The sequence below is a fragment of the Acinonyx jubatus genome, chromosome E4, assembly GCF_027475565.1.
Source record: "Acinonyx jubatus isolate Ajub_Pintada_27869175 chromosome E4, VMU_Ajub_asm_v1.0, whole genome shotgun sequence".
In the NCBI taxonomy this organism is placed as follows: Eukaryota; Metazoa; Chordata; class Mammalia; order Carnivora; family Felidae; genus Acinonyx; species Acinonyx jubatus.
In genome coordinates, this window is record NC_069395.1 from 4,732,473 (window position 1) to 4,757,422 (window position 24,950).

Here is a 24,950-nt window from a genome sequence, read left to right on the forward strand (position 1 = left end):
CCCCAAGGGGCACACTTCCAGCCCCAGCCTTGCCTCTCGCCTCTCTCAGTGGAGGCTGCCACAGGCCAGGGGGGATGGGGGGAGTCGAGGGGGGCACACAGCAGGACAGATGGACCGTCCCTGGTCCACCCGCCTGTTGCTTAAGGGGCGGGAGGGGAGGAGTCCTCAGGGATCCTGTTTCAACAAACGTTTCTTTCCCGAGGAGGGGAAGGAGGGGGAGAGGGGGAGAGGGACCTATTTAAAGCTACCCTGTGGCTGACTGCCTGCTCTGTCTGTTTGCCGGGGTCTCTGGCCGTCCCAGACCAGAGGTGTGAGCTTGGGATCCTCTTGGTGACCTCTCCTGTCTAGTCCCCCCAGCCACTCTGCCCCAAGATGGGCCGTGGGGTAAGTATTCCCAAAGAGAGGGGTCACTCTGTAGGGAGAAAGAGGGCTCTGTGGAGGGTAAGGGAGGCTAGAGGGAAAGAAGGATGGGGTGAGGAGGGGTGTGAGGGGAGGAGCAGAGAGAAGCCCAGCTCTGGGGCAGCGTGAACTCGGACTGACAGTCTCCCAGCTGCTAATGTGTCCACGGGTCCACGGGTCCACGGGTCCACGGGTCCACGGGTCCACGGCACTTGGGTGCCCAAGTGAACTCCTCTTCACTGCACCCCCCAGATTAGCCCCGCAGCCCTCCACCCTACCCCCATCTCTATCTCTGAGCCTCCCCACCTTCTAGCCAGACCCTCCTGGCCTCCCGGCCCAACCGAACTAGGCACTGTTAATGCTGCCTGCCTCTGCTACCCCCCGAAAATATCCATGCCTCTGGGAGTCCCAGGCTGAGAGGATGGGGGTCCAGTCTGAGGTTGGAGAGGCCAGGAGGGCTGGCTCCCAAGTCACCAAGCGGCCCCGACACCAGCTCCAGGGTCCCTGAATTGCCAGCAGCTGGGAGGGCCGTGGGGCAGAACAGCGATGCGGGCCCCAGCCCCGGCCCAGCACCCCTCCCGATGCCCTGGGCTTTGAGCACTTTCCCAGAGATGCCTGTACCCCCTCAGCCCACCCCTGCCCGTGACATTCTGCAGCCCTGGGAATGCCAAGGGGGAAGATTAACAACCGTGGAGTGGGGTGGGGGGGGGGTAGGGACGGGGCCCTGAATTCTTGGAAATGCAATTTCCATATGGAGAGAAGTCACCCAATCCCTTTACACACTGTGCCTGGCTGCTTTCCTTTTGTGGAATCCTGGCTGGAGAGAAGGGGTCTGGGGAGAAACAGAGGAGGGTGCTGAGGAAAGGGGGTGCCTGTGGGGAGAAGTGGGGGAGCTTCTGGGCCCAGGGAGGGGTCAGGCAAGGACATGTTATTGCACTGAGCTTAGCAGCTGGGAAAACTCCGGGCTTGGACGCCAGGGTTCCTGAGCTGGGGTAGGAGCTATAAATAGAACCAGCGTGTGCGCGTGTGTGTGCGGGTGTGTGTACGTGTGCCTGTGGCACACGTGTTCTCCACAGGCCAGAGCGGATGCAGATACTCATGGGCGAGCACCTGGGTTTCCGTCTCAACAGGCCAACTTGCAAACAGGCCTGCAAGCATGTGTGAGCGTCGATGTCACGTTGTGTGGATGAGGGAGGGTCTGCGAGGAGCTGCCTGTGAGCTGTGGGGGTCACCGACCAGGAAGTCACGCCCAGGGGAAGATACCCGATCTGAGGACCCTCAGCTGCACTGGGGAGAGGGGAAGCTACCCTCCATGCCCCCTCGTCCCCCCACCCCACGTGGAGAGAACCAGGGCAGGTGGCCCTCTCCCCAGCTCTACCTTAGAACAGGAGGTCCTGCTTGGGAAGCAATTTGACCTTGACTTCTTCAGGGGACCCCAGCTGCCGAGGGTCTGTGCCTCTCCCCCCAGCATCCCTGGAGCCCCCCGCCCCCCGCCCTCCACCCCAGCAATTGTGCACAAGTTGGGGAGCAGATCTGGTTCTGCTCGGAGGGAGAGATTGGGCGAAATCGGGAGTCTTAGGGCTGGAGCTCAGAGTTCAACCCGCCAGGAGACCCGGTGGGAAGGGAAAGCCCCCCCCTTACCGCACCTTGTGCCTCCCGTCTCTTCCCCCCCTGTAGCGCCACTACAGAGCGAGGCCTAACCCTCGCCCTGCGCCCTGTGGCCGTGAAGGGCAGCGTGGGAGCTGGGGGAAGGGACGGAGGGAGGGAGCGGAGCCCAGCCCGCTCCAGCTGCACCACGAGGCTGCGGTGGGGGGAGCATGGCTGATTTCCAGCTGCCCCCACTCTGTCCCAGCCTCTGGCTCTCTCAGAAAGAACTCTCTGTTCTCCTTCAGCATTCAAGACCCAGAGAGGGGGACTTGTCATGGGGGGGGGGCAGCGGAGAGGGGGGGTCCTCGCTTCCTCTCTTTCTTTCTTGCCTGGGCAGCCCGCTGGCCCCAAATCTCTGCAGGCTCCTGGCTGCAGGGCTGGAGATCCTTGCCAGGACGGGTGGGGGAAGGGGCAGTGTGTCCCAAGCTCTGTGCCTGCCGTGGGTGGGAACTGAGGGGAACGGGTGCTGCGTGGAACTGCCCAGCCCGACCACCATGCGACACGCCCTCAGGTGCATGGGCACTTTAACTTCACAGATGCCATTTCACGTCTGAACGTACAGAAATTCTCTGGGCTCTGCTTTTCTGCCCCAGCCCCAGCCCCACCCCCACCGCCACTCTGCCCAGGCCCTGTTCCTACCCCTGAAGCTCTGGAGGGTCACCTTGAAGGTGGTCTGGCCTCATCTCTTGTCTCTGCTCCCTTTGCTGCCTTTCGCCCATTCCCCAGTTCTGTTCCACCAAGCGGAGCTGGTGAACCCAAAGGACTTCAGTCCATTCGGTTAAATGAGCCCTCTTTGGTCTTCTGGGCCAGGAGACGGAGACCCTTCCGCGAGCCCTTCCCCTCTCCTGTGGGCTGCTTCAGTCTCCCCAAGACGATCAGCCTTCAGGAAGCCCAAAGTGTGCTTGATTCACGGAAACAAACGAATGCAAGGTGGACAAGGGCGTCCACCCCGCCCTGAGCTCGCCGCCCTGCTCCTGATTTCACCGGGCCCTCGGCTACGCCTCCAGGTGTTGGATTCATGAACGCCTGTGATGAGGGCAGCTGTCACATTCCCCAGATGGCTCCTGACTCTTTGATGGGGGGGGAAATGCATGATCCCAGCAGTGAAACTGCTCTGTGTGAGGCCGTAATAGATACAAGCCTTTACACATTTGTCCAGGACCCGTGGAGCGGACACCGCAGGGGAGCCCTGATGTGCAAGGTGGACCAGCGCAGGTTCACGATTGCAACAAATGCGCCACTCTGGGGGGGGGGGGGATGTTGACAGTGAGGACAATAGCACGTGGGGGCGGGGGGGATGGGAGAACTCTGTGTACGTTCTGCTCAATTTCGCTGTGAGTCTAAAGCTGCCTTTTAAAAGAAAAGGCTGCCTTTTACAAATGCACACTATCCTGCAAAACAGGACAAGTATGTTGGCTCTAGACGCCATCCAGGGGTCCAGTCTTTCCGAAAAAATGAATTACACCATAGTGTAGACAAGCTCACTCCTGAAAGCCTCGCACGGCCTCAGGGGCCAGTGGAGAAGGAGGCAGGGGACAGAAGTCAAGCCTCCCTCTAGGACAAGGACACGTGGCCCTGAGGGATGTGGGGGCAGGGGAGGGGAGGGAGTGAGAAGGCAGTGTCATGGCCCCCCAGCCCCTCCCCCATCATCCCAGCCAGCCCCCCCACCCCACCCCCGAAGGAGAATCGCCCAGCTCTTCCCCAGAAGCCCCTGTGAAACCCCAGAAGCCTGGCGGTGGTGAGAACACCACAGACCACACAGAGGAAGGGGGACACAGGCTCATGAGGCTGCAGTTAAAAATGTTCGTGTGATTTCACGAGGGCGGGGCGGGGGGCGACCCAAGAATGCCGGGACCCGAGGGTTACACACGTTTAGTTTTAGATGTAATCTCAGAGACGATTTCCTGTATTTTGGACAATGGGGCCCAGTTCCTTCATACCCGGTTGTGCCTTGGGGCCTCACGTTGCGTGCACTCTTGCTCTGCAGAGGGCAGGACGCCGCCCAGCCGGGTGGAGAGGGTCCCCGGCACACTTCGTGTCCCCGTTCCCCGGGCTCATGCTGACCCTCCAACCGTTGGCTCCTCTCAGCGGGCACATCAGCCCTGCTCCTACCATTTCCAGCCCCACCCCCTGACCCTATGCTCCCCATCTCCTGCAGACCCTTCCCTGCCCCGACCCTAGCCCTGGCCACTGCCTTCCAGAATTCTAAATAGCTTTAGATGGTAGCTTTTTAAAGTTTCTGTTTTGTTTAGTATCCGGCTGCGGGGTTCGCTCAACAAACAGAACCTTAGCCAAAGCCCAATAGTAAGCAGCTGAGAGCGAGGTCCTGAGTTCTGAGCCCCTCGGCCTTTCCTGAAATCCCCACATAGAGCCCGTGAGCCGCCCCTGGTTTGCAAACGGAGCGCCCGGGGTCCCCTCCGCCCTCCAGCCTTTCCTCCCCCGGGATCATCACTGCCTTTGGGCCCCCTGCCCCCAGCCCAGTGGGAATAGAGGCTCTAGCCTCTGGCCTCCTTGACTCTCTGGGTTCTCCCCCACCCCTCCAGGCCGGCCGTGAGTACTCGCCCGCGGCCACCACGGCGGAGAATGGAGGCGGCAAGAAGAAGCAGAAAGAGAAGGAGCTGGATGAGTTGAAGAAGGAGGTGGCCATGGTGAGGGCCGCGGCCCCCCGAGGGCTGCGGAAAGGGGGTCCCAGCGCACCTGCAGAAGGCATTGCCGCCCCTCCCGTGCCCCCCGCTTCAGCCCCGAGCCCCTCGGCGCTCACAGGCGTTCTAGACACGATGCTCAGCCTCCTGCCCCCGAGTAACTCAACTTCCCTCCTCAGGACGACCACAAGCTGTCCTTGGATGAGCTGGGCCGCAAATACCAAGTGGACCTCTCCAAGGTGAGCGGCGGGGCTGGGAGTGAGGGCGCCAGGCCGCCCGTGGGTAGGAGGGGCCTCGGAGCTAGAATCCTGTCCTCTGCACCCACGAGGAAACTGAGGCCCAGAGTCCAGTGACTACTGGGGCCCGAGCCAGAGCTAGAACCCGGTTCCCTGCCCTTCTCCTGGGAACCCGGAAGCCAGGCCCCCGGGGGCACCCTCCAGGCGGGGCACGTCGTCCGCCCCAGGCAGCTCCGATGACACGTGTCTCAGGGGAAGTGACCTCCGTGAAATGCTAACCCCTCACTGCTCTCACGGTAACCTGGGCGCCCCACGGTGCACGCGATGCCTAACATCCACTTCCCTGATCCTCACAAGACCTAGGGGTTAGGTGCTGTAGACCTGTGTGTGACAGCAAGGGCTCTCGTGGAGGGGGACGAGCTTCCCACCGTCACAGAAATAGCAAGCGGCACAGTCAGATTACCAAGCCCACCATTTTGAAAAACAAATCGTCAGTCAAAACTGTAGTGGGTGCGTACCTCCTCCCTGAGGCCCTCCCTGACTTCCCTTTTGAAAATTCTTCGCCTTTGCCTTTCTTCTTCTTTTTTGTTTATTTTTGAGAGAAAGAGACAGAGAGAGAGAGAGAGAGAGAGAGAGAGAAAACACGATCGGGGGAGGGGCAGGGAGAGAGAGAGGGAGAGAGAGACAGAGAGAACACGATCGGGGGAGGGGCAGAGAGAGAGAGAGAGAGGGAGAGAGAGACAGAGAGAACACGATCGGGGGAGGGGCAGAGAGAGAGAGAGAGGGAGAGAGAGACAGAGAGAACACGATCAGGGGAGGGGCAGAGAGAGAGAGAGAGGGAGAGAGAGACAGAGAGAACACGATCGGGGGAGGGGCAGAGAGAGAGAGAGAGAGGGAGAGAGAGACAGAGAGAACACGATTGGGGAAGGGGCAAGGAGAGAGAGAGAGGGAGAGAGAGAATTCCAGGCAGGCTCCACCTGTCAGCACCAAGCCCCACATGGGGCTCGAACCCACGAACCGTGAGATCGTGACCAGAGCCGAAGTCAGACGCTCAATCAACCAAGCCACCCAGACGCCCCTCTTTATTTTTCTTAAGGATCTGGCAGTGACGACTATTTATCGTGTATCGCCTCACCAGGTCATAAGCTCCACGGGGCAGGGACTTCACGGGTCACGTCCAGCTCTGGATCCCCAGAGCTGGCGACAGAGCCTGGCACAGAGCAGGCATTCAACTCACACTTAGGAGACCGATGAGTGCACAGATAGAAAGACAACCACGTGGCCCCTGTCCCCAAGCCGCTCAAAGTCTGGCGGCAGGAAAGAAGGTGACGCAGAATTCCCACGCCCCGTGTGGAGCACGGTTCTAGAACCGTGTGTGGGCGACACCGGGTGCAGAGAGAGACGTCTGAACCAGCCTGGCGCTCGCGGAGCAGGGCCGGGCGAGCCTCTGGGGGAAGCGACAGATGGTTCAGAGCCCTGTGACGCTGATGGTCAGCACACCGGCCGTTTCTCCTGGCTGAAAAGGGGAATCTGAAGGAAGACAGGTGGTGGGAGGAGCCAGTTCAGAGGCCTCTCCAGGCAGCCTTACCCAGGCTCCCTCCGGAGGAGGTACCACGGCCCTCACCAGCGAGTGCCTCAACCCGAGGACGCCCAGAGTTGGGGCCACAGTCTGAACCTTCCTCGGGCTTCGAGGCCTCCAGCGCTCACTGCAAATGCCATCTCCCCAGTGTGACCTCTCCTGATGGTCCCCCACCCCTTCCGACCGGGTGGGATTTTTCTCTCCACCCGGACGGACGTTGTTCCCCTGCCCGGGAGCAGGTGGAGGGAAGCGGTAAGGAGGTGCTCACACGCCTGTCCGTGCCTCCCTCAGGGCCTCACCAACCAGCGGGCCCAGGACATTCTGGCTCGGGATGGGCCCAACGCCCTCACCCCGCCCCCGACCACCCCTGAGTGGGTCAAGTTCTGTCGCCAGCTCTTTGGGGGCTTCTCCATCCTGCTGTGGATCGGGGCCATTCTCTGCTTCCTGGCCTACGGCATCCAGGCCGCCATGGAGGATGAACCATCCAATGACAACGTGAGCCTGCCCGCCCGACCCCTGGGCCCACCACCCGTGGCTCTGTCCTTCAGGCCCGAATCCCAGTAGAAGCGGGGGGCAGGGAACAAGGCCCTCACATCACAGCCCCGCGGGCCCCTCTGCCCTTTAGGCTGAAAGGGGGTGAGGCTTCTTTGTATATCTGTAAGCACACACACGCACACACATCCGTGAATGAGACAGCCCCTCCCTGTCCTTCCCACCTCCGTGGGCTTGTCTGCATCCCTGGGCGTCAGGTGGAGAGGCCTGGTCCTGGGAACCCCCTACGACCCTCCCCGCCCCTTCCGTTTCTTAGGAAGGAGACTGGAGGGGGAGGTTGGGGAGAAGGTCTTCTGCCATTCCCACACCCGGTCACGGACAAAGGCGGCCCCGAATGCCCACCTGAGGGGCAGCTGGCCTTCCCGGGCTGGGAGAAGAGCCAGTCCCTCAAACCTCTCTCCTTCCAGCTCTACCTGGGTGTGGTGCTGGCAGCCGTGGTCATCGTCACCGGCTGCTTCTCCTACTACCAGGAGGCCAAGAGCTCCAAGATCATGGATTCCTTCAAGAACATGGTGCCTCAGGTAGACAGCCGGACGGGGCTCCAAGGCGGGCCACGGGCTTTCTGGAAGCGTCCAGCTCCTCCCCCTCAGCAACTTGCGCTCTGAGACGGTGCCGTGGGCGGAAACACCCTCCCGCTCTCCACGCCAGGACCTAGTTTCACTGCTAAGGGCGCAGTGCCTTCTCCTCGAGGGGTGGAGGAGAGGGGGGAGGCCAGCACGCAGAGGAAGGTGCTGGCGGGCCGGGCGCGTCGTGAGACGCCTGGGTCCCCCCTCCGCAGCAAGCCCTGGTGGTGCGGGAAGGAGAGAAGGTGCAGATCAACGCGGAGGAGGTGGTGGTGGGAGACCTGGTGGAGGTGAAGGGCGGAGACCGCGTGCCCGCGGACCTCCGGATCATCTCTTCTCACGGCTGCAAGGTGAGGAAGACGCCAGGTGGCGGCCCGAAGGCGCAGGCCCTACAGAGCTGGGGTGGGGGCGCCCAGTTAGAGGCTGCAGGTTTGGGAGACCCAGGCCCAGTGTCCACCTGCCCCCGCGCCACCCGGCCGAACCCTGCCTCCCGCGGAGCGTTTGTGGATCGTCTCCTCGTGGCTGTGTGTCAGGCGTTTCTTTGACATCCGCTTTATGCAATCATGTCGCGGGCATTATTATGTGTCAGATGCTTTATTTACATCCACTTATGCTACTATTTTTTAAGTTTTATTTATTTATTTTGAGAGAGAGAGCATGAGCAGGGGAGGGGCAGACAGAGAGGGAGAGAGAGAGAGAATCCCAAGCAGCCTCCGCCCAGTCAGCACAGAGCCCGATGCGGGGCTCGAACTCACGAACGGTGAGATCGTGACCTGAGCTGAAATCGGGAGTCGGACGCTCAACCGGCAGAACCCCCCCAGGTGCCCCTCCCCCCACAGCTGCCCCTTTAACTCTGTTCTCGTGGCGTGTGGCCGCAAGGGCGACCGTGCACGACCCTAGGCGGTTCCATTTTCTTAGCCTGTGATGTTCGAGGAGGCTCCCCCTGCAGTTGTGTGACACAGAGACTCTGGTTACACGCCCCGTTTTACAGATGGGTAAATGGAGGAGGTTTTGTTGGTTAGGTAACCAGCCCAAGGCCGCATAAGAAGCGAGAGCCAGGATCCCGAACTGGGGCACGGACGGTAGCTGGGTAAACACGTGATGAGGGCCAGGGTAATGGGCCCGTCGTGTCGTGGAGGTCGAGCGTGGTTGGAGTCCGGGGACAGCTGTGTGTGCACACGTGTGTCAGCCCGTCTCGTGCCCACACGCCTACTTCCTCCACAGGTGGATAACTCATCTCTAACAGGCGAGTCGGAGCCCCAGACCCGCTCCCCCGAGTTCACCCACGAGAACCCCCTGGAGACTCGTAATATCTGTTTCTTCTCTACCAACTGTGTGGAAGGTGAGAAGCCGGCCCCGTGGGAGCGCCCCAGCCCAGCACCCACGGAAGGAAGGGTCCGAATCCCGAACCCCCAGGCAGGGCTGGGGGCTGCGGCCTTACCTAGTTCTCGAAAGTCCTGCCTAAGGCAGAGGGAGGGGACCGAGGGGTCAGGGAGCCCTGAAGAGCAGAAGCAGTCCGTTCCAGACCGGTCCCTTCCACACACACCGTTCCACACAGGACACGCACAGACACCAACGCACACGATTCACAACACGCACCATGCCCCAAACCAGCCTCGACTCCGAGAAGTCTTCGGTTGGACTGATTGGTTCCGTTTCTCCTGATTCGGGGACTAGTTGCTTCCCTGTCTCACCCTTGCTCTGACCAGCACGCAGGCTGGGGAGGCTCGAGCCAGCTGAACACCGGGCACCCCCCTCAGTCTGCCCCGTGCGCCCCATCTCTGTTCCGGGTTCTGGACATGAACCAGGGCCAACGGGAGCTTCCCGAGCTGCCACCACGTAAAGGCAGGAGCCCAAGCCTACCGGAAACCCCTGCCCTCTGCGGCCGTGCCCCCTCGGAGAGAGCCCAACGGCAAGCGCTGTTGGGGACAGAGGCCTGGCCAGACCTGGGGCCTGGGACGGGCCGGAGGTGGCCACGTGCCCCCTCCCCCTCCACTCCCTTCCTTCCCGACTCACTTCTCCCCAGGGTATTATGTCTCTCTGAGCCGCTCCCCTCCTTTAGCAAATTGGAACTATAATGCAAATCGCCACACATTAAATATCTTACATTTTTAACGTCCTGAGATTCTGAAACGTGCTCCACATTTGCCGCAATTGGTAAAAATGCCTACTAAAATACTCGCGTTGCTTACTCTGAAATGGGCTGTGGAGAAAGGACGAGGAATGAAGGGAGCTGACATTTGTCGAAGGCCTGCTACGTCCCAGGCCCCCGTCAGGTGCAACACAGCACCGTCCCGTTTCGTTATGAAGGCAACCCATCCCTGGGCGGGAAGTCAAACGGGAGTGCAAACCCACGCTTGGCCAGCCCCTACCTGCGTGCCCTTTCCTCATAGCGCTCGCTCTCCCTCTCGCTCTCCCTCTCTCTCTCTCTTCCTCTCGAGAGGAAGACCCAAGGGTCTACCCATGTCTACCTAAGGGTCGGTGACCGCCTGGCTCCTTCTGTGCGGTCTCAGGCCCAACGTTGAGAGAGAAAGTCTTAAGGCCACACGGAAAACCCGTAACAGGTGCTTTCCTCCGTGCCCGTCGTATACTTCCAGATCATAACAAGCCTGAGACTGATTTTACCGAAATACCGGCACTGTTTTTATTTCATTTATTTCATTCCTCCTCCATTTGAATTCTGGGTTTACCTGCAAGGTCTCCCCTCGGGGCCCAAGGACAAGAGGAAAGGAGTTGCGGTTGGCGGGGGCTGGGATGGGTAGTCTGCGCAGGGGGAAGACGGCCACCGGCGGGGGGTACAGTCTCCCGGGCGCGGCCCGCGGGACCAGAGTCTGAGGCTCGTTTCCTCTGCCGCGGCCTTCCTTTTCCACTTCCGGGCTCCCCTCTATGTTGCAGGTACAGCCAGGGGCATCGTGATTGCCACAGGCGACCGGACAGTGATGGGCCGCATAGCCACGCTGGCCTCAGGCCTGGAGGTCGGGCGGACACCCATCGCCATGGAGATCGAACACTTCATCCAGCTGATCACGGGGGTGGCCGTGTTCCTGGGGGTCTCCTTCTTCGTGCTCTCCCTCATCCTGGGCTACAGCTGGCTGGAGGCGGTCATCTTCCTCATCGGCATCATCGTGGCCAATGTGCCCGAGGGGCTGCTGGCCACTGTCACCGTGAGTGGGTCAGGCCGAGCGCCACCCAGGGAGGGTCTCGCCACCCTTTTTCTCAAGGGGCTTACCGTTTCTCAGCGATGTTTTCGCCTCCAGCCCCCAAAGTCACTTATCGGATTCCCGTTTAACGGATGGCTCAGAGTTGGAGCCTGAAAAATCTCGGGAGGGACTGTGCCTCGGCTCGCGGTCTCTCTCCCGGGGGCGCGAGGCAGCCACCTGCTCACCCCCGACGTGCTAGCCGCGGCCAACCGTGCCGTAAATCCTCCCCCGAAGGTCACCGGTGACTAACTGGCAAGCCCGGTGCCCTTACCTCAGCTCTCTTCCTTGACTCTGCCGCGGAAGCTGGTACCGCTGTCCACCCCCTGGAAGTCTCCCCTCCACCGAGCACCGCGACGCGTCACTATTCCGGTTCTCCTCTGTCCCCTGCGCGGTCTCCTCCTGCTCCCCTGACCCGGATTCTCAGGCCTCGAGCTCTGCTCTCCACCCCCACCCCAGGCGCCACACCCCATTCTGTGCCAGCGGCTGTCACACCCCTTCGCCCAGCTCTGCGCTGGCCCGCTCTGGACTCTGGCCGCCCGGCCTCGCTTCCCCGAACACACCCCTTGGTCTCAGCCCGGCACGTCCGAAATCGAATCGATCCGCCACCCGTGTGTAGATCCCACCTGGTGTTGGCAGAGCGGGACCCCTGGTCCGGGGTGATGTCACCACACGCCCGGTTCCAGGCTCAGCCCCTCTTCCTCCCCTCCCTGTCCCAGGTGTGTCTGACCCTGACCGCCAAGCGCATGGCACGCAAGAACTGCCTGGTGAAGAACCTGGAGGCGGTGGAGACGCTGGGCTCCACCTCCACCATCTGCTCGGACAAGACGGGGACCCTCACCCAGAACCGCATGACTGTCGCCCACATGTGGTTCGACAACCAGATCCATGAGGCCGACACCACCGAAGATCAGTCCGGTGATCGGGCGCTCCGAGGGGGCGAGGGGCTGGAGGACGCCCAGGGCGCCCGCGTGGCCGCGAGGCAGGGAGGGGCGCAGACGAGGGCCCTGAGCCGCACGCCCGCTTCTCCCTCCCTGCCTCCCAGGGGCCACTTTTGACAAGCGATCCCCCACGTGGACGGCCCTGTCTCGGATTGCCGGCCTCTGCAACCGCGCTGTCTTCAAGGCCGGGCAGGAGAACATCTCTGTGTCGAAGGTGGGGCGCCTCCGCACCTGCCCACCTTGCTGACGCCCAGCTCCCCCGCTCACACCCTCCGACAGCCTCCGGGTGTGGGGGGGGGGCTTGGGTGCCCTCCTCCCTCGGCCCATGTGACCCTGAATTCTCCTCCGGCAGCGGGACACAGCCGGCGATGCCTCCGAGTCAGCTCTGCTCAAGTGCATCGAGCTGTCCTGCGGCTCCGTGAGGAAGATGAGGGATAGAAACCCCAAGGTGGCGGAGATCCCCTTCAATTCCACCAACAAGTACCAGGTCCGGTCGGGCACCAGCACGGGGGCGGGGAGGGGGCCGAAATGAGGGGGGCGCGCAAGACCTAGGAAGGGTGGGAGCCTCGGCCGCGTCCTTCGCCCCGGCCTCGTCCCCCAGGAAAGCCGCGGTGACCCATGTATGGTCGCAATGACCCCCTCTGACTTCCAAACTTCCATTCCTCACTACAGCCCATCGCCCTCCCAGCTCTGGCCCCAGCCTCCCAACCTGCCCAGCGGCACCCCTGAAATTGCCTTAGGGTACCCCTCAAGCCACAGGCATCTGTTCAATGCCAAGAACTCCCCGCCTAAGCACACTGAGGCCAGCCTGGCGGCAGGTGCCGCCCCCCACGCCAGCACAGTGCCTGTCTCAGCTGGTCTGGGCAAACATTTGTTAGGTGAATGAATGTCCTAGGGGAAGAGGACGCTCAGTTTACAGGGCTGGGACGATGAGGCCCCAACTCCCCTTCACACGCAGAGGCCCTCCCTCTGTTGACAATGGTTGATGGATCAGGGGTTATCTTATTAGGGGAGGTGTCCTTAGCAGCCTCTGCTGTCCCAGGACCAGGGGCGAGTATGGCCCCCTCTGTAACCACCTGTCCTCCCTCCAGCTGTCTATCCACGAGCGGGAAGACAGCCCCCAGAGCCACGTGCTGGTGATGAAGGGAGCCCCGGAGCGCATCCTGGACCGGTGTTCCACCATCTTGGTGCAGGGCAAGGAGATCCCTTTGGACAAGGAAATGCAAGATGCCTTTCAGAACGCCTACATGGAGCTGGGCGGGCTGGGGGAGCGCGTGCTGGGTGAGAGGCCAAAGCCGGGAGCGGGGCCCAGAAGGGTGTCCGGGCCTCACTGGTTTCCCCAGGGCGGGGGCTCTGGGGACAGCCAGGCAGGCACCTGGTTGCACTCACTCTTCCCTCCTGCCCGCCTCAGGGTTTTGTCAGCTGAATCTGCCCTCTGGGAAGTTCCCTCGCGGATTCAAATTTGACACAGACGAGCTGAACTTTCCCACGGAGAAGCTCTGTTTCGTGGGGCTCATGTCCATGATCGACCCTCCCCGGGCTGCCGTGCCGGACGCCGTGGGCAAGTGTCGCAGTGCGGGCATCAAGGTACGCCCTCCCTTCCTTCCCCGTCCTCCAACGCCGAAGGTCAAGGGCCTGCAGGGGCTGCTGCCTCGCGGACACCCAGGCCACGGGTGGCCGCCTTCCCACGGACCCAGAGGAGAAGCTGTCCATCTGCCCGGAGCTCTCGCTCTGGTCCCTCTTGGTCAAGGTAACCATGCACATCGCCTCCCTCTCTCATTCTACTCTGATTTTGAGCCCATCTGGCACTCGTGCTTCGGAGACCTGGCTGTCCAACTTCCCGACTAATGTCCACGCTCTCTAGCATCTGGGGTGGGATTAGCGGCTCTTGTGGGCGCCCACTCCCTCCCCACACCCCCAGCGACTGGCTCTCGTCCTCATCCCCCAAACACACCCCTCCTGGACCCTCGCGTCCGACTGCAAGTGCTCCCCAGGGGCCACTCCTTCCTCTGTGCCTCGTTCGTTCTTCATTCTGCAAATATTTATCGTTTACCCCCTGCGGACCAGGCACTGTTCAAGGTGCCCGAGTTCAACAAACAGACGGAAACCCTTTCCGCTTCCCTCTCTCCGAGACACCCTCCTCGCCAGCCCCTTAACCCGTCTCATCGCCAGTCATGGTGCCGCGGCTGGCTCTTCTTTTTCCGGCGTCTCAGCTAATGCCCAATCAGTTCAAGCCGCCCATCCACTGAGGGCCAGGCGCTCCGCCAGGCGCAGGCATTCTAAGACGAAGGAGATGTGGTGCCTGGCCTCCGGCGCTCACGGGCCCCCGGGGGAAATAAATGCCCCTACGGTTAGTCACAGAACACTCTGAGAGCTGGGGTCGTGAGCACCTACCACGGGCCAGGTACTCGCATAACGCAAACCGCCGGTCGTGTGAATCAGGCGCTATTCTCAGCGCTTAACCCGTATGATCTCATTTAATCTCCTCAAGAACCTGATGCGTAAGCACCGGTTTTTTCCTTTCGAACAGAAGAGGGGAGCTGAGGCACGAAGGAACGTGCTCCTAAGTGCTAGAGCCGGGGTTTGACCCAAGGCAGCCCTCCCTTTCCTAACTACCACACAGAAGCACGCGTGTGTGTGTATGTGTGTCCGTAAACGATTTCTCAACCCCGTAACCGCTCTGTCTCTGAGGGAGGCGTCATTATCCCCATTTAAAAATAAAACAAGCTGAGACTCAGAGGGGGTAAGTCGCTTTCCCAAAATAAATCTGCCAGTAAGGGCCGGATCAGGTATGTGAAGCATGGTACACGGTCTGGAAAGCTATGCTCCTGCTGGTGAGGCTGCCTCTGGCCACGATCGGTGCCGTCACGGAGGCCTGGGGACGGATCCCCCAGGGAACTCCGAGCAGGGAGCAGTTAATTCTGCTTCAGAGAACTGGACAATGTTTGTACAGAGCGCACGATATTTGATCTGGGCCTCGAAGGCTGGAGTGTCTTGTGAGGCAGGGAGAGGAAGGCTGTCAAGGTCAGAGACAGTGTGTGCCCTGATGGCGTCAGCCTGCACGTGGGGTGCAGGTGTGGGGGGAGGCGAGCGGTACGGGAGACTGGGAGGTTGGGTCGAGGCCATTTGGAAGGACTTTGCCTAAATGCCCGACTTGGGCTTCATCCTGCAGTCCCCAGAGAGCACAGGCGTCCCGGCTGATCCAGCTTTCAGGAGGCTACCCGTGCGGAGGGTCTGGATCTGGAGGAGGAGGCAAGGAGGCAGGGAGAGAGGCCGCTGCCATAGTTCAGGCAAGGGGTGAGGCCCTGAACCAGGGCGGTGGCAACGGGCTGGAGGCGAGGAATCACATGAGAGAAATGCTTTGAGAACATAGTGACGGAGCTGGACGTGGTCAGTGAGGAAGATGCAGGGACAAAGGGACAGAATGCACAGACAGGGCCGTGTCGAGACGGGGACAGAGGGCAGGCTTGGCGTGCTGGTGGGAGTGCATGATGAGCTCCCTTCTGACCTTCAGCTGGAAGCATCCATGAGACGCCCGGGAAGAGACATCCCAGGGGAAGCTGGCCTCGGGTTAGAGCCCAGGACAGAGGGTCGGGCCCGGAGAGCAAGGCTCACCAGCACACAGGTGCAGCTGAAGGCCGGCTAGTCCATTGCATCGTTCTGGCCGGGAAGAGAACCGGGGTCAGGGAAGGGGACAAGGATGGAACCGGGGCCACCAGTCTTGAGGCAAGGAGAGAGAGAGAGAGGAGCGAGTGAAGGAAGGGAGAGGGGGGCGTCCCAGCTCACGTGTGCTGAGTGCCCACCTGGCGCCATTTACCCTTCACGACAACTTTGGAGGGTGGGGCTCGTCCCCTCCTTGGGCCGAGACGAGGTGAAAAGACAGGTCCGAGGTGTGACACTGGGGAGGGCCGGTGTCCAAGCTCAGGCGGTGTCCATCCGCCTCCACAGCCACCTCTTCCGCTGCACTTGGCGGCCACCCTGAGGAGGCGGGAAAGAGCCGGAAGAAGCGGGGAGGGCAACCGGGAATAATGGGGTCCATGCAGACAAGCAGGTCTCAAGGAGGGGGTGGTGGCCAGTGCCGAATGCTCAGAGGAGTCACGCGGCATAAGGACCGCAAAGATGCTGTTGTCTTCAACTGGGAGGCCCACGTGACCTTCAGGGGGCAGGTGCAGGGGCTCATGGGGGTGCAAGAGAAGGCAGGGGGCCTTGAAGGGGCTTCCTCCTCGGGGTCTGTGACATCTGCCCACAGACCCGCACGTGCAAATGCTTGTTCATCCGGCTCCGATCCGCTCACGCTCGTGACCGAGAGCCTCGTCACCGGCCTCTCGGGTGCCAGCCACCCTCCCAAGCAGTGCCGTCCATTCTGCAAGAATCCCCTTCCTCGCCGTGGAGAAGGGGTGTCAGAGCCAGATGTACAGGCAGACGAGGGCTGGGAAGGGGGGCTGTGCCCCCTGCATCCCTCCTCTGCCCTGCTGGATGGCCTGCAGCCACGGAGTGGGCACTAAGAAAACCGTCTCCTACTCCCGGCTCCCAGGGGCCTCGAGTCACGGCCCCTTCTAAGCCTTTGTCCCTCACCGGTAGATGAGGGGTCCTTCCAGCCGGGACAGCCTCGTATCCCGTGAAATCCTAACTCCTAAACGGTCTCTGAGGCTCCTCTTCCAAGAGACCCTCGTTAATTTGTTACTCTTCGTGGAGGCTTTCCTCCACCCTGGTGAAGTATCTTTGATCCCTTAAGTACAACTTGTCACCCACCCAACACGTACACACACACACACACACACACACACACACACACACACACAGTTGCGCCATTTGGGCTGGGATCTGTGAATCCCACCGTCTGGTGGTCCGGCCTTTTCTGACTTTGGGAAAGGAATGGGTTGGGAGGGGGTCTGAACACTGCTGTTCTTTTCTCTTTTCTCCGTCCTACTAGGTGATCATGGTGACTGGGGACCACCCGATCACAGCCAAGGCCATTGCCAAAGGTGTGGGCATTATATCAGAGGGCAATGAGACTGTGGAGGACATCGCCGCCCGGCTCAACATTCCTGTCAGCCAGGTCAACCCCAGGTGAGGCGTTCCCAGGAGCCCGTCCCCCATCAACCCAGCCTGTCCCACAGAGCGCTCGAGTGTCCCCGGGGGCATTTGGATAGCTCCTCTGGGACTTTGCAGGGCTTGCCTGGGACACCTCAGTGACGGCTGCTCGGTCCTGAATGTGTCCAGGCTGTGCCACTGACTGACTGTGTAACCCCAGAGGTGTCACTCTGCTGTCCTGAGCCCCCGTTCCCTCAACTACAAATTTAGGGTGCTGTCTACACTGCAGGGTGGCCACGGGGGCGAGAGGCATGTAAGAGAACTAGCACGTTGCCTAGCAACAACTGTGCTCGGTGAGGATGCCACCTCTCTTCCTCAAAGGGAGAGATGGGACAAGGAGGCCACACATGGAGGCAGGGGGAGGAGGCCCACGGCCCTGGGAGCCCGACTCGGCGGGGGCCCTGCAGCCCAGTGATGGGGGTGCGGGTGGAGGCAGGAGGCTGGCAGGGGCACGGGGACGCAGGGGACTCAGCCACCTCCGCCCCCGCCGTCCAGAGAAGCCAAGGCATGCGTCGTGCATGGCTCGGACCTGAAGGACATGACGTCGGAGCAGCTGGACGAGATCCTCAGGAACCACACGGAGATCGTGTTCGCGCGGACGTCCCCGCAACAGAAACTCATCATCGTGGAGGGCTGTCAGAGGCAGGTGAGGACGACGGGGGCGCCTCGGGGGGCCCCGCCCAGCCCAGCCCCAAACCTCCTCGGGCCGGGAGGAGACTCCCGAGAGCACCCTGTCTTGAGCCCTGAGACGGCCGCCAGTTGAGGCCCCCCGAGAGTTTTGACGTCTCAGGAGGAGCCGGACAGGGAAGGGCCGGGCACGAGGACCCTTAGAGACAAGGGATGGTGGGAGCAGAGTGAGCTTTGGGACGGGTCCCGATGGGTCACAGTGGTGTGAGTTCAGTCCCTCTGTGCTTCGCCCAGGGGGCCATCGTGGCGGTGACGGGGGACGGCGTGAACGACTCCCCCGCGCTGAAGAAGGCTGACATCGGCATCGCCATGGGCATCTCGGGCTCCGACGTGTCGAAGCAGGCCGCCGACATGATCCTGCTGGACGACAACTTCGCCTCCATCGTCACGGGCGTGGAGGAGGGTGAGGGGCCACGCGGGCTGGGGTGGCGTCGGGGACGCTAAGCCAGCGCTGGCTTCCCAGGCCTCTGGACCCCAACGCAGAGCCGACGCAGGACCCCAGGCACCCGCATGCCACTTCGGCTCCCCTCCAACACACATTCCCCCTCTCTGGGGGACACGGGCCACCATGCTTCGAGCGCCTGGGCTCGGGAGGGGGCCCTCCTGTCTCCCTGACGCCCTCACCACCTCCCACAGGCCGCCTCATCTTTGACAACCTGAAGAAATCCATCGCGTACACCCTGACCAGCAACATCCCCGAGATCACCCCCTTCCTGCTCTTCATCATCGCCAACATCCCCCTGCCTCTGGGCACCGTGACCATCCTCTGCATCGACCTGGGCACAGACATGGTGAGGCCAGGGGTCGGAGCGGGGTACGGGCGAGGCGATCATGGGCGCAGGCGGGTGGAGGAGGGCAGCCAGGGCACGTGGCCAGGCTGCGACGGTCGAGGGAACAGAAGTCCGAGACCTGGACCGTAACAGCGTCTTAATAACGTGTGCTGAACTGCATCAGAGGTTCTTCCTCACTGACGGTCCTGTGCACCTGTCGCCTCCCTTCCGCTGCCCTCCTCCCCACCGCGCGCCCCTCACACAGGTCCCGGCCATCTCCCTGGCCTACGAGGCGGCTGAGAGTGACATCATGAAGCGGCAGCCCAGGAACCCTCAGACGGACAAGCTGGTGAATGAGAGGCTCATCAGCATGGCCTATGGACAGATCGGTGCGGAGGGGCCCTGGGGCACCAGGGGGACCCCGAGACAAGTCTCTGCCCAGCTGTCGGGGGAGGAGCCCCCCGTGAAATCCCAGGCCGGGGGCCAGCCCCCCCGCCAGGGGTCGGGGACATCCATCTCTGGCCTCACTCTGCTTCCTCCTCTGACCCAGGGCCTGTCTTTGCCCACTCCCCACAGGGATGATCCAGGCACTGGGTGGCTTCTTCACCTACTTCGTCATCCTGGCGGAGAATGGTTTCCTGCCATCACGGCTGCTGGGAATCCGCCTGGACTGGGACGACCGGTCCATGAATGACCTAGAGGACAGCTACGGACAGGAGTGGGTGAGTGGGCCCGCGAGCGGGGACACCCGGGCCGGGGAGGGCGGGCTCAGTGCCGGCAGGAGTGGTCCTCGTGGCCCACGGGGGCTGGGGGCGAAGGGTGCCTGGTGCCCGGGGCTGAGCGAGTGCCACAAGCACACTGCCCTGGGCACCTGCCCTCGCCTCTCACGCCATCCCATCTGCCCGCCCCCCTCCCAGACCTACGAGCAGCGGAAGGTGGTGGAGTTCACGTGCCACACGGCCTTCTTTGCCAGCATCGTGGTCGTGCAGTGGGCCGACCTCATCATCTGCAAGACCCGCCGTAACTCGGTCTTCCAGCAGGGCATGAAGTGAGCGCCCCCGGGCCCCCCACACCCCACCCCTCCCCCGGCAGAGTCTGCTGTCTTCCTCCCTCCTCCCGTGTGCCTCCTCCCTCCTTCCCTCCTTCGTCTCACACTCCAGTGACACCCATCCCACCCTCTGCCCAGCCCTAAACGCGGGTGCCCTGTGCTCCCCCCCCACGCCCAGGTAGCCCCAGTTTATGGCACCCGCCCTGTGGAGTTGTGTTATCCTCATGGGGGCTGGGAGCTGCTCGGAGTCAGGTTTGCTGCCTTCTTAGAGTGTGAGTTATCATGTGCCTGTCGTCGTGCTGTGACTCAAACACATTGTCTAACCTCACAATAGCTCAATGAGATAGGTGCTATTTCCATTTTATGGAGCAGAGAACCCAAAAAGGTTCCGTGACATGCCTGAGGTCACCCAGGCGGTAAGCGTTCACCCGGGTCTGCTTCGAATGCCCAAGCTCTTGGCTATTGCCCTGGGTGGCTCGCCTGTCCCTCTGGCACCTGCTCGGTACTCAGTAATTACTCTGTGACTGTGGCATGGACGGTGGTTCGTTCTGGAGGCATCACTGCCATTCTCTTCTGCAAAGAGCGGACGCGATTCCCCAAGTGAGTTTTGAGCTAATTTCTTAGCGGGGGGGGGGGGGGAGAGCGAGATGCCAAAACCCTGGTGAAGTTAATAGGCTTGAGATCCCGGGGAGAGGAAGGTGGAAAGTCCATTGGCTAAGTCAAGGTCACACGATGGAAGGAGAGTCCACCAGCTGGATGGTGCGGTAAGGGGAGACTGGGAGCAGAAAATCGAAGACATGGGGTCCCGCTGTGGGGATCACATGCTGTGCTGCACACAGGTGACACAGGAAGGTGGGAACACACAGCCCAGCTGCCTCCAGCCCTCTGAGGGACAAATGGAAAAGAGAAGGGGGACTGATGATACCAACAGCCACTGGCCAGCGGCTGCCCCACCTGGGGTCCGGGGTCCTGGGGTCCTCAGTGATGCTGGCTGCAAGATTCCAAAGCCTTATGGAGACCACCCACCTACGAGAGGGCTGTTAGGCTTCCTGAAGTTTCACTTTTAGGCAGAATCATGGGTGTGAAGGGCCATCCGTGATCCCACGCTAACACGAGGCTCTGTTTGGAAAGCGTGTACATTTCCAATGTTAAATGGGGAAATGGTATTCATTACTTATTAACAAATGTAGCCTGAGAGACAACAATCCATTAGAACGTGGTCAAGAAAGAATGGGAAGGATCCTTCAGTGAGTGGAAAGCTTGGGAAGTACCAGCCCCGCCCCAAAAAGACATGTGGTGCGTGAGGTTTTAACAGGCTGACCAGTAATGCAACCGCACCCTGCGAACGTTCCAGAGCTATCCTGTCCCCAGCAAGCCTACGATATACAGGTACTATCTCCATGTCTCAGGGAAGGAACATGAGGCTCAGAGAGGTTCCAGAACCTCGCTTACAGCCGAAAGCTAGTAAGTGGGAGAGCTGGGACTAGACTCTGCTATCTGACTCCAGAAACTGTTCTCAGAACCTCGCTCTATCCTGCTTTTCGGTTCCAAGACCATGGGCACATTTCTAGCATTTCCTTTCCAGTGAGTGGACGCCTTCCTCTCTGCTAAGTGCTTTACAAACGTTCTCCTCTTTATGGGATCTCGACAAGCAGCAACTACCGGGGCCGGGGCCTGAGAGTGTGAAAGACGTACACAAACCCTGAGGCAAAGGGCTTCCAAAGCCCCTCGCTAGGCAGACTCACTGACGCAGACCGCAGGCCGGGACCCGTGACAAGACCATACGCTGCGGGAGGGCAGAAGGAAGCTTGTGTTGACCACAGCATCTCCAACATAGAGCGCATCAACCCCCACACTGGAAACGTTCATTTAATGGATGAATATATGTGTTATGGGCAACAGTCGGAGGTGAAATCCGAAGGCAGAAAACGTAAAGAACATCTACTTTGGTTTTGTGCAGCCTGAGAAGGGGGTGTTTGAAGACGGAGGGTGTAGGGCGACGTCTGTGATGGGTCCCGGGCAGGACTCTGCCCCTTCCGCCACCAAGGGTCTCCCTGGATCTCCCCCCACGTCACCCCGCCTTCCAACACCGCCTCCTTTCTTTGTCTTTCCAGGAACAAGATTCTGATTTTTGGGCTCCTGGAGGAGACAGCGCTGGCGGCCTTCCTGTCCTACTGCCCGGGCATGGGTGTGGCCCTCCGCATGTACCCACTCAAGTGAGTGTGTCGTCAGAAGGGCCCCGCGAGGTTCTGGTCCCCAAACCCTACTTTCTGCGACCACCCTGGGATGCCCCTGACACTCTCCCGTTTCTTTTTTCCTGCAGGGTCACTTGGTGGTTCTGTGCCTTCCCCTACAGCCTCCTCATATTCATCTACGATGAGGTCCGAAAGCTCATCCTGCGGCGGTATCCCGGCGGTAAGCCCCCCGACCCTCACCCCTGTGCCCCGCCACTGCACCCCACTGCTGGCCACCCCGCCCCGGGCTTCACACCCAAAGCATTCCCACTGCGGATCCTTGCTCCTTCTCCTCATGTCCCCCAGATCCTGGGGCCCCTGGTCCTAGGAGCCCTGAGCCTGCTGAACCCCATTACTGCCAGGCCTGGGCCCACCTGACACACAGGTGGCCCTTAGGCTACTCTTTCCACCGTGACCAGAGAACAAAGAGTTGGGAGGGCCCCTCCAGGTCACCTCGTCCCGCTTCCACACTTTACCGAAATGGAGAGGTGCTGAGGTGAATTTATTTGTCTGGGGTCATAAAGCAAGGACCTGGCTCTAGAACCCGGCCTCCTGATTCCTGGGCATCGACCAAGTTTTTTGTTTTGTTTTTTTTTCCCAACAAGCATTTTTGACCACTTACTGGAAATTGAAAATGGATGGCCCACAAGCCAAATATGACCCACGGATATCGTTTGGTCTGGTCTGCCCTTTGCTGGGTGGGTGTGTTTTTTAATTGGTCCAATGACTGAAATTTGGAGGCTTTCCCGTAAAATCCAAATTTCCGACTTCTGAAAAACCATGAGCGGCCAGCCCCACGGCCACATCTCTGCACGGCCACAATGGGCGCTTGCCCCTTTCGAAACTCATTTGTTACCCCCATGGCCCCTGAATCTTCACCCCCAACCCACTCTGTGCCCACCCTGAACCGTGCTAAATACAAGCCTCCCTAACCCCAGGGCCCCAGCTCCCTGATTTCTTCCCCTCCCTTTCCACCCTCCTCAAGACTTCCCTGGGCCCCTGCACCAGGCCTGTGCTGCACGTGGCCGTAAGCCCCCGAGCCCGTGGAGACAGATCTCTGCCCCCCACCCCCGTGAACTCACACCGCGCCCCCCCCCCCCCATCTCTCCCACAGGCTGGGTGGAGAAGGAGACGTACTACTGAGCCGTCTGAAGAAGGACCAGGGTCAAGGGCGCCTGGAGGGGGCTGGGGGTGGTGGTGCAAAAAGACTGGGGGGTGTCGGGGGAGGGTCCGGGAGGGAGAATGAGGCCACTCAGCAGGCTAAGTTCGGGGGAATGGGTAACTAAGCTCGGGGTGATTGCCTTGCAGACCTAACTACAAACAACCAGGTTAGACCCCACACGTCAGGGTCCTTCCCAGATCCCAATCCACACGTTCCGCTCTGTGGTCCACTTTTTCCGAGGAATTAACGGCTACCCCAGCCCTCCCTGTTCCGTCCCTGCACGCCCACCTGCCATTACGACAGTTCAACACCCAAAGGCAGGGACCTGTCTGAACCAGGAGGAGGGGACCGTCTCAGATCACCAATGTCCCTTCATCTCCCCGGCCTTACCCCACTGTCCCTTCCACCCGTCCTTTGCTTCCTGCCAGACGCTGCCCCCTGCCCCCGCTGGGGATGAGACGCGGTTCCTCCTGGTGAGTGCCAGGTGTGGGGCCAGAAAGGGAAGCTGGCTGCAGAAGTCACCCATCCCCCCAGGCAAGGCTGGTTAGGAACCTCTAGGGGAGAGCTGGGCAGGGCGGTGGGAGGCGGACGGACAGATACGGTAAAGGGAGCCGGGGAAGAGAGTGCCAAGGACAGGACAGCTGATGTGTGGCATCTCCAGCCCTGCGTCCTGCCCTTTTAAAGCTTCCTGCCAGCTCACATGTCACCAGAGTAGCAGCAAAGGCAGGCCAGCTCGATCCGGAAGCTCCCCTGGGATCCCACACCCGTGCACCAGGCAGTCCCCACCGACCCCCGGCTTGTGTCATCTGGGCCCTGGGGCCCAGGTGTCCCAGATGCTCCAGCGCTCTCCATCCCATGCACCTGGTGACGCCCTCCCTCCATGCTGTTCCGAGGGGACGGCCACCAGTTCATTCCCTGCCCCAGGCCGCCCCCTTCCCCTTTGTGCCCATCCTGATGAACCGGCTTCATTCCAGGAATTCCCTGGCCATCAGCGGGAACCAGGGTGGAGAACTTCCAGAGCCTTCCTGTCTTCCGGGGACATGCAGAATGAGCTTAGGTCGCGAGCACGGGCAGAAGCTCTGGACCACGAGAGAGCAAATGTTAGGAGGGCTGTTCCTCCGGGGCAAACTGCTTTCCCGCTAGTGATCATTTCGCCCACTTTCCAAGATGGGGAGTTAGTTTCAGGTTCCTACGGGAGGTCCTTTTCCTTCCCTTACCACCCCCCCTCCCCAACTCCAAGACTAACAGTCTTGCTCTGCATGCGCGTCTGCCGCTTCTCTAAGCCTGGCCTAGAAGGCACTGGGAAGTTCCTGTAGACAGACACCCAGATGACCCGAGCAAGAGACACCTAAGGGGAACGGAAGGCCTCAGGCAGAAAGGAAGGTGGCCCAGAGACAGCCTCCCCGGGGGCGCTCGCCCCACTACACTGGAATGTCACTTGTTCAGAAGCACCTTAGAACAAGCGAGTCACGGCTTGGGGCTCGGAAACCTGATTGGAAGCCAGATGAACTTGGGCCTGATTCACCCGAGATGTGTTGACTGTGCACAAAGCTTCTCTTTGCACAATCAACAAAAAGGGCACTTGTCTAGCAAAGTAAGGGCACAAACCACATCGCTGGGGGTGGCCTGTTTAGTCTACCTAAAACAATACTTTTGAAGCACTTTAGGAATATCTATGTAGAAGTAGCCTGAGCTAATTATCATCAGTTCTCATGTGTTTGTTAAAGAAACATTTGCAAGACCTTTACTCGGTGACCTTTTTGTAAGACATTAGTTTGACATACTCCGTGTGTACTTGAAAATAATAAAGTTGCATTTCTTTACGGAAGAGGAATCCCTTCCACAGCTCAGGTTTCTAGACTGAGTACTTGCCTTCTCCCCCCCCCCCCACCCCCCAACGCTGTGTGCGGGACGTGTGCGGGACGTGGCCTGTGGAGGAAGCTGGAAGCCGTAAAGAGCGGGAAGGAGATGGGGAGAGGAAGGAAACGGTCTGGGGGCAGGCGATGTCAGCGGAGAGGGCCAGAGGGGAAGAAGCCAGGCTGCGAAATGACCTGGAAGAAAAGCCAGTGGAGGCCTCCTTCCTCGTGGCCGAACATACCCCGAGGGCCACAAAGGTTTGTCCAGAACAGGGAAGGACCTATGAGTCTATGGGGGCCCAGATCCTCAAGGCCACTTCTGCTTTCTCTGTTCCAGACCAAA

General features: G+C 60.7%; 1 protein-coding gene and 1 long non-coding RNA gene across 2 annotated transcripts; one reads left to right on the plus strand and one right to left on the minus strand.

Annotated features, from left to right (window-relative positions):
• The first annotated feature begins 224 nt into the window (after positions 1-224).
• ATP1A2 (ATPase Na+/K+ transporting subunit alpha 2) lies at positions 225-24,596 on the plus strand. The gene is made up of 23 exons (XM_027048651.2): positions 225-384; positions 4,590-4,694; positions 4,868-4,927; positions 6,795-6,998; positions 7,463-7,576; positions 7,834-7,968; positions 8,843-8,960; positions 10,514-10,782; positions 11,535-11,733; positions 11,861-11,970; positions 12,109-12,243; positions 12,848-13,037; positions 13,168-13,343; positions 16,690-16,826; positions 17,346-17,496; positions 17,772-17,940; positions 18,174-18,328; positions 18,573-18,696; positions 18,884-19,029; positions 19,225-19,355; positions 21,470-21,571; positions 21,679-21,770; positions 22,704-24,596. Exons 1-23 carry the CDS (start codon positions 373-375, stop codon positions 22,730-22,732), a joined length of 3,063 nt encoding a protein of 1,020 aa, XP_026904452.1. The 5' UTR covers positions 225-372; the 3' UTR covers positions 22,733-24,596.
• Positions 14,215-17,204, minus strand: LOC113596228 (uncharacterized). Its single transcript, XR_008293220.1, has 3 exons — positions 15,574-17,204; positions 15,372-15,476; positions 14,215-14,996 (listed from the first exon to the last, which is right to left on the minus strand). It is a non-coding gene; the product is annotated as an uncharacterized LOC113596228 (long non-coding RNA).
• Positions 24,597-24,950: the final 354 nt, after the last annotated feature.

What these genes read in the sequence shown, in the direction of transcription:
- ATP1A2 (XM_027048651.2), top strand. An exon ending in TGGAGGGCTGTCAGAGGCAG is followed by an intron (nt 17,497 to 17,771) that starts GTGAGGACGACG and finishes TGCTTCGCCCAG; the next exon opens with GGGGCCATCGTGGCGGTGAC. An exon ending in CCTGCGGCGGTATCCCGGCG is followed by an intron (nt 21,771 to 22,703) that starts GTAAGCCCCCCG and finishes TCTCTCCCACAG; the next exon opens with GCTGGGTGGAGAAGGAGACG.